The sequence below is a fragment of the Cyclopterus lumpus genome, chromosome 7 (genome assembly GCF_009769545.1).
Source record: "Cyclopterus lumpus isolate fCycLum1 chromosome 7, fCycLum1.pri, whole genome shotgun sequence".
In the NCBI taxonomy this organism is placed as follows: domain Eukaryota; kingdom Metazoa; phylum Chordata; class Actinopteri; order Perciformes; family Cyclopteridae; genus Cyclopterus; species Cyclopterus lumpus.
Genome location: NC_046972.1, coordinates 3,919,143 through 3,926,651, shown reverse-complemented (window position 1 = coordinate 3,926,651; position 7,509 = coordinate 3,919,143). Strand labels below are relative to the sequence as shown.

Below are 7,509 nucleotides of genomic sequence, written 5' to 3'. Positions count from 1 at the left end.
ACAGACCCCGCTAGAGCCCACGTGTTTAGTCAGGAGTTAGCCAAGGGCCAGTGAGGTCGCAGAGCCAGCGATACACCCAAAGGGACTAATTTGAAAGCAGCAGGCTCTGTGTGATATGTAAACATCACATCTAGCCTCCATGTCAGGGGCCTTGCTGAAGGATCAAGATGTGGGATGAGGTCTGCTGTGCGGCTCGAGCTGAAATAGATACGGAGGAGACAAAGTGGTCCGTGAGCGAAGGCGGGGGCGTTTTCATTCGGTCTCAGTAAGCATTCAGTCAAATTAGTACGATTTTATGAAGTCATCCGCTTTGTTCACAACAGAACGCCTCGGCAACAAAGCCGTCGTGAGCAGACTCCGGTCTCTGTGATCCTCTGACCCCGTTTCCATCTGGCGTCACACTGGTGTAAAACCAGCCCTTAATATCATGTTAAATGTGTCATTTCCCAAAAAACACCATTGTTCTTAAGAATGACAATGTTAGCTGGCCCACTACTTTGGTCCAGACTGAAACAATGTAGAAGACCTTTGACATTTTACATCTTTTATCTCTTTTATCATATTTTCAGACTGTCTTCAGAGGTTTTTTTTGCATCACTGTGACATCCTTTAAATGTATCCTTTCATGTTCTGGAAGAACAAAGAACCGCTTGTCTTGAAAGGAGCCGTCAGACGCCTTTGACCAAATGTTCCCATAACCTCATGTTTCGGTTATGCATCCGGGGCACTGTGATGTGTCTCCTCTGCTGGCTCGCGTCTCTCGTGGTCCTCAATTGGACCAATCGGTGTTGACAAAGGTCTCCTCGGACACCTCACGGTGTCTTTCAAAGGAGCTAACAGACAGACGAGCCATCGGCTGAGAGAAAGGCCCCCGGTGGTGGTGATTTTCCATAACAAACAATATCATATTATTAATAGTGCTCCCCATATGCTGTCATTCAGAATGCCTGGATGTGTGTGTGTGTGTGTGTGTGTGTGTGTGTGTGTGTGTGTGTGTGTGTGTGTGTGTGTGTGTGTGTGTGTGTGTGTGTGTGTGCGTGTGTGTGTGTCTGTGTGAGAGAGGGTAAGGGGCCGGCTGTCTGATTTAATCCAAACTGGACATACATGACTTCTAAATATCATTTTGATTCAACGTGTGCTCTCCACCTACTGTAACGGTAGCAAATCAAAGAGAAGGAAAATTCATTTTGTAACTTTGAATTATAGAGAATACTATAAGGCAAGTGGGCACTCTGAGCTGTATTATGTAGAAAAATATTATTTTAATATTGGATAATTAAAATAAAAAAAACTGGAGTGAACGTCTGATTGTGGTAATACATCAATCAGTACAGGAATACCAGGAAAGTCGCTGAAATCATGAATGCAGGCATACGAATACGACTCATAACTGAAACTAATGTACATTGAAACTATCAAAACAATTTTATTTAAGATCGGGCGAGTAGTTGATGTACAAATGGTCATTTTGGGGATGTAACATTTGAATTTTAATATTATATTATATGATAAAATATATTGTATGGTTAAGACTGAGCTGTAACTACTGACTTTATTGACAGTTTAATTTGAAGTTAACATTTAACAAATAGTTCATAACACATTGTAGGCATGTGTAAGTGTTCATTAATGCATTTATCAACGACTGTAACTCCCTCTGTGGTCACCTGTAGAGGTTGATGTACAACACAGTGAGAATAAAGTAAAACACAGCTGTAATAAGCACTTATTGCTGCGAGTAAAATGTAACCAGTCTATCCTGTTCCATTTAGATATGGCTTTTAATATAGGCTGATGGCTCTCTCCTTTTAAAATATGAGACTGACTGCCGTTGACTCAATGGAACCAAATCATAAATAAAGGGTCATTCGATAGTTTTATTAACCTGGGAACAAAAAGTGGCCCTTGATCAACCGTCGACCCAACAGATAATGTATGTGAACATACATTTCATGCCTATTCTGGCACCAGAAGGGCCAGAATAGGCCCCTATGTGTCTGACTAGGTGTCACAATGCATGATGATTTGCCGACATGTCGTTTAAGGACTCGAGTATCAGAAACAGCCTTGTAGATAAGATAAAAGGGGGAAGTCCACGACCACAGCGGCCTTTAGGAACAGGGTGTAACTATCTTTAATCTGGCGGGCAAAGGAAACCATGCGGCGATAAGACAAGTTCCCAGGAAATCAAGCTTTGCATATCTGCTTCGTCTACCATGAAGAGTTTGTGCCGTTAAGTTCAGCAGGAAAGCACAATCTCTCCATCATACGCACAAATAAAAACTAAAATTGGCATTGAAACACTTACATATATTTAGAGGGGACATTTTTCACAAGTCCATAAGATGAATATACGCTGGTTGCAATGCTGCGTTAGACTGAACAGGTGTGCACAACATCGTCCAGCACAGAGGGCTTTGTGGTCACATTTGACTCGGCTGTAGAAGTGTTTGCATGTCAGTTGAAAGATGACCCTGGTTAGCATAACGCCCGAAATATGCTGTAAAGCACGATGGGGGGGGGGGGTCTGCCAGCCCGTGGAGACCGACGCTGTCCTGAAAGCACCCGGGAGATGGTTGAATGTGAAGGGGCTGAAGAAGGTCAGTGAAGTAGGGGGGGGGGGGGGGCATACACACAGAGGTGATGATATCTGCCTAAGAGAATGGATGCGTGGGCTTTTATTCATGCTGTCAACCTATGGCAACTGAGGGGCGGGGGTATAAGAACTATTTACGTAAAGAAATACGTCCTCGCCTTTGCACAATGCTTTTTTTCTATACTATTGACATACTTTTCATAATTTGTTCATGATTTATTAGCATACCCACCAATTTCTGACTTTCGCAAATGAAATATTTTGTTTCAAAATCTATCTAAAAAAAATAGAATAGAACTAAAAGTTACACAAATACTTCAATTTAAATAAGCTATAATACTGCTTCATCCACTGTTAAATCTCTCAACATTATGTATTAGTTTGCGCAGCTACATTGAGGAAAGCGAGAAAGAACCGGGCTGTTTTTCTTTAAAGCTCAAAGTGATAATTTGACTAAACAGCTCAAACGTTCTGAATATGTAACGACAAAATGGAGTCTGACAGTGAATGGCTGCCGGCCACAGTGATATCTGGAAAACCCTTTGTTTTACTTTCACATGTGCTATAATAAAGAATACATCTGGAATTATAAAGAAGAATGAATAAAAGAACATATGAGTAAATTAAAACAAATTGAAATAAAAATCGAAAAAAAGGGATGAATAAAGAAAAACAAATAAAGCCAAAAAGATGAAAATACAAAAGAATGTGGAAATATAAATGTTAATACACAAAGATTAAATTAAAATGTAATTTAAAAGATTAAATTAAAATGTTTGTAAATGTTTCAGTCATTCTATACCCAGTAATGTATCAACAGTGTTGGAAAATACATTTATTGGTCCTACTTAAAGGGGTATTTTTGTATTGTATTTCAACAAAGTTGGGGGACTACAAGAATGTAGTAGCAGAGATGACCTCTGGTCTCCATTAGGGGTCAAACACTAGATCCTACATTCACAAAATGTAAAGTTGTAAAAGTAACTTTTGAAAGCTGATTGAAAGATAATCACAATCAAATCACTGATTTTATTTATTTATTTTTTCTTTTGAAAAGCTCCCTCCAGAGCAACAGACTACTGTCTCCACATGCTGAGTAGTATTCCATGTGACCAGTGAAGTGTACCACTGTACTTCCGAGTTTCGAGACGCACGACTTGAGTATTGATGACATTTTACACGATACTCTTCAGAAAGCAATATTGCACATGTCACATATATCTGACAGTTCCAGTTACATCTCAGATCAAAATCTTACAATCAAAACATATGATCTATAACATTCTCATGGGTCAAGCAGCATGACTCCTCCATTGGACCCAGAGACCAACCAGTACTCCCACACAGGTACTCCCACACAGGAGCACCACTTGGTCTCATCCGAGGGCGTAAACTATAATTATGTCTTGAAACTAGATTTTGACAGAAGGTCCCTCTACAAGACAAAGATTGGGTCACAATGCACTAATGTACTTTTGTGGTATGTACAGTAAGTATGAAGTTGTTCAAATCATCTCTGTCTACTTTCCTTTAATGCATCAGTAATAACAATCTAAATATACAACATATAGGTATTTTGACTTAATATGTGAAGTCAGGCTGGTCTCATCCAGCATTCGTAGCCTACAAATAATATTATTAGTAGGTATCCCACTAAATAATGTGTGCATGTTATCCATGTAATCTTGGAAATCCAATAGCCACACAGAGTGAGGGGACACACATGGACCTCTCACCCAGCAGTCCGCTGTTTCCTCTGCGTTAGAAACCAGACGTCAACCTGGTTTTATTCGTCACGTAATTCGCGTACTTCAGTGCCGGCACTTCCACAAAGATTCTAACCCAAACGACAATCTATACCTAAATATCCCGTGAACACAGAAGATTATTTTGAAGACACTGTATGCATGTTAAGAGTGGATATTGATTCCATACAAACCATAATATGAGGTTATGTTGGTTCAGTAAGTAAGCATTTTGCTCATACTACTTGACGTTTGAATGCAGGTCTTTGACATAAATGATGGATCTGAATATTTATCCTACAGGAACTCCAACTTCTGTGGACTTCCTGTTGCTGTCTGACTACTCTTGTCAAATGTGTCTTTTAAATTGACACAAGATCCAGAACAATGTGTCTCCACAATGTAAACACCATATGTTGCATCGCTGCAAATCACACGCCTGATACCAGACACGGCTGATTGTGTATGTGACATGCTGTCTCGGCGTATAGAAGCTATAGCTTGTAGGAGATGCAATCCGTCACTAAGCATTAGTCGTTACCTCCCCTTCACCAGACCCGGGATTATCCCCAGAGGCACTGACTTCTTCTGCTGATGGCTGCTGCCCGATTCCATTTACCTTCTTAAGCCAGTCCTTCTCCACATACGCTCTCACTTCCCCCACTGTACACCTCTGCTCTACATCCAGGGCCAGGAGCTTTCCGAACATCTCCATGGCCTCCGGAGTGAACCTTCTCCACAAGGGAGGAACGTCCTCCTCAGTGTTGGGTCTCTCCTCCATTCGGCACCAGTCCGCAAACTCCTGGTAGAAGTCGTCTGAGTCCAGGCAGCGCTCCCAGGGGAAGTAACCCGTGAGGATGCAGAAGATAACCACCCCGAAGGCCCAGGTGTCCAGGCTGGGCTCCACGCTGATTGGAGGAGCGGTCACTTCTTTCTGGCCCTCCGTCAGGGCCACGGTACAGAGCTCCGGAGACATGTAGGGCAGGGTTCCCGTGATGAAGCGTATCAGAGTGCCTCTCTTCTGAGCCAGTCCGAAGTCCGCCAGCTTGACCTGGCAGCAGCGATTGTCCAACAGGAGGATGTTTTCAGGCTTGATGTCGCGATGGACCAGGCCGTGGCTGTGGATGAACTCCAGAGCGCTAGCGATCTGGAGGACACAGCGTTTTACAGAAGATTCTGGGATACCCACCTAGAACAATCAGACAAAGGAGGCTCATTTAGTTAAAGGAGCCAGAATGAAAAAGTGAGCGCTCATCACAAAGCACATCTTAAAGAAAGAAAGAAAGGATCCAAATGTTCAGCCTCCGGACTGTATGGGCGGGTTTGGGCCGTAATATCATTAGTGACACAACATTTCAGAATCAGACCTTCAGACGGGGGGGATAGCGATTGCAAGTGATGCACATTTCATGCCGCGATCAGCTGCCACAACCCATTCTTTGTGATTTCCCCCGGTCGTCTCTCAGTCTTGTTTTTGCCAATGTTTGACTCACCTTGGGCTGGATGACAGCGAACAGGTCCCTCCCGATGACGAGCTCCTGGGCGAAGCAGTAGTGCTCGTTTGACTGGAAGGCGATGCCAAAGAGGCCCACGATGCAGGGGTGGCAGGACAGGTGTAAGGAGATGCAGTACTCGCGCAGAAAGCCCTGCAGCTTCGTCGAGGCCTTGGGCATCACCTTCAAGGCCATGGGAGTCCCTGCAGATCAGACTTATCATCACTGTCCATGCACATCTTTTTTATCTTCATACAGAGTCAGTAATGTGACCTTATCCATGCCCTAACGATTATCTAGTGTATCATTGGATATCTCTTCTACAACCTTAAACTCAAACCAGGTCCCCCCCCCCCACCCCCCCCCAGAATCCCCCATTTAAATGCTTTTCAAATCCAAAGCCAGCCGGCCTCCTGCCAGCCCGCGCTCCGCATTCTGCTCTCTCCTTTGTCTACACCGGCTTTGTCTACACCTCAGTGTGATTGCTCCCTACATGTCCATCTTTCTCTCTCCTTAGCTCTCTCTCCAGTTCAACTTTATGTTTTATGAATTTGTAGATTGGAGTGCTCGATCATTTTGGGGATTTTCAGTACATTTACGCAACATTGTAAACAAAGATTTGTTTGGTTTCTGACGTTTGTCGTCTAAAAAACAAATGGTTAAAACATGTGGTCGCTCACTGTTTTCTTTTAGATCGGTTCGACTTTTTTATTTTTTTTACGTTACTATATGCTTGAGTCATAAAACACATCAAATCCTTGTTTTCTTCCGGGGAAAAAGAGGACTTCGGGTGAGCAAATAATAAAATATTGTGTTCAAATGATTATATCACTGTAATTGGTGATGGAAATAAATGCATCACTACAAGGTTATTCTCTCCTGGAAGACATTAGAAATCGTACCCCTGAAGCGATGTGTGACCAGGAGCACTTTGCCGTATTTCCCTCGGCCGATCTCCTTGATGATGTTGAAGTGCTCCTGGATCTCCAGCTGACCGAGGCTCTGTGCCGTCAGCTCTATCAGCTCGTCAATCAGGCTGCCGTCAGCGAGGCCCAGCTCGATCATCTCCACCCGTACACGGACAGGACAAACCAACACTTTTACACACATCTTAGGGCTATGAACGCACACATATTTTAGACTGCAAATACAGAATGTTGGCCAGTGCGAGCTCCGGTCAATGATTTTTGATTTCATAATCTACGTCTTCTTTCCTCAGAGCATTAAGATGATGATCTCTGTATATCCTGGTCAATAATTGACTTCTCCTACAGTTTTGATAAAAAAAATGTGGGGGATTCTTAACATCCAATCTTTCTCTTTTACCCCAAATGCTTAATTGTAGCACTAGTCTTTTAGTGAAGACTTAATGAGTATATCACAACTACACATATCACAAGTGCACATGGCAAATATAACATTGAATCCTTAAATTATTGAATAATATTAACAGCAAAGTGTCCTTAAGATGTATAAAGACATTGAGTTTGATTTTTAGTACACATTTAGCCAGTGGTAATTTGTCCATAATTAATTAAAGAAAAACAGTATAATGTATTACATTTTGTATTATATATTACGACATACATATTGTGTTATCCTGTTAATAAAACCAACTATTAATAGCATTCACTAGTAGAAATATTGGACAATACGTCACCATGATTAGATATTG

At 42.2% G+C, this 7,509-nt stretch overlaps 1 protein-coding gene across 1 annotated transcript; it reads right to left on the bottom strand.

Annotated features, from left to right (window-relative positions):
• Window positions 1–4,864: 4,864 nt before the first annotated feature.
• On the bottom strand, window positions 4,865–6,899 carry si:dkey-8e10.3 (serine/threonine-protein kinase SBK1). The gene is made up of 3 exons (XM_034537423.1): window positions 6,737–6,899; window positions 5,835–6,037; window positions 4,865–5,530 (listed from the first exon to the last, which is right to left on the bottom strand). Exons 1-3 carry the CDS (start codon window positions 6,897–6,899, stop codon window positions 4,865–4,867), a joined length of 1,032 nt encoding a protein of 343 aa, XP_034393314.1.
• Window positions 6,900–7,509: the final 610 nt, after the last annotated feature.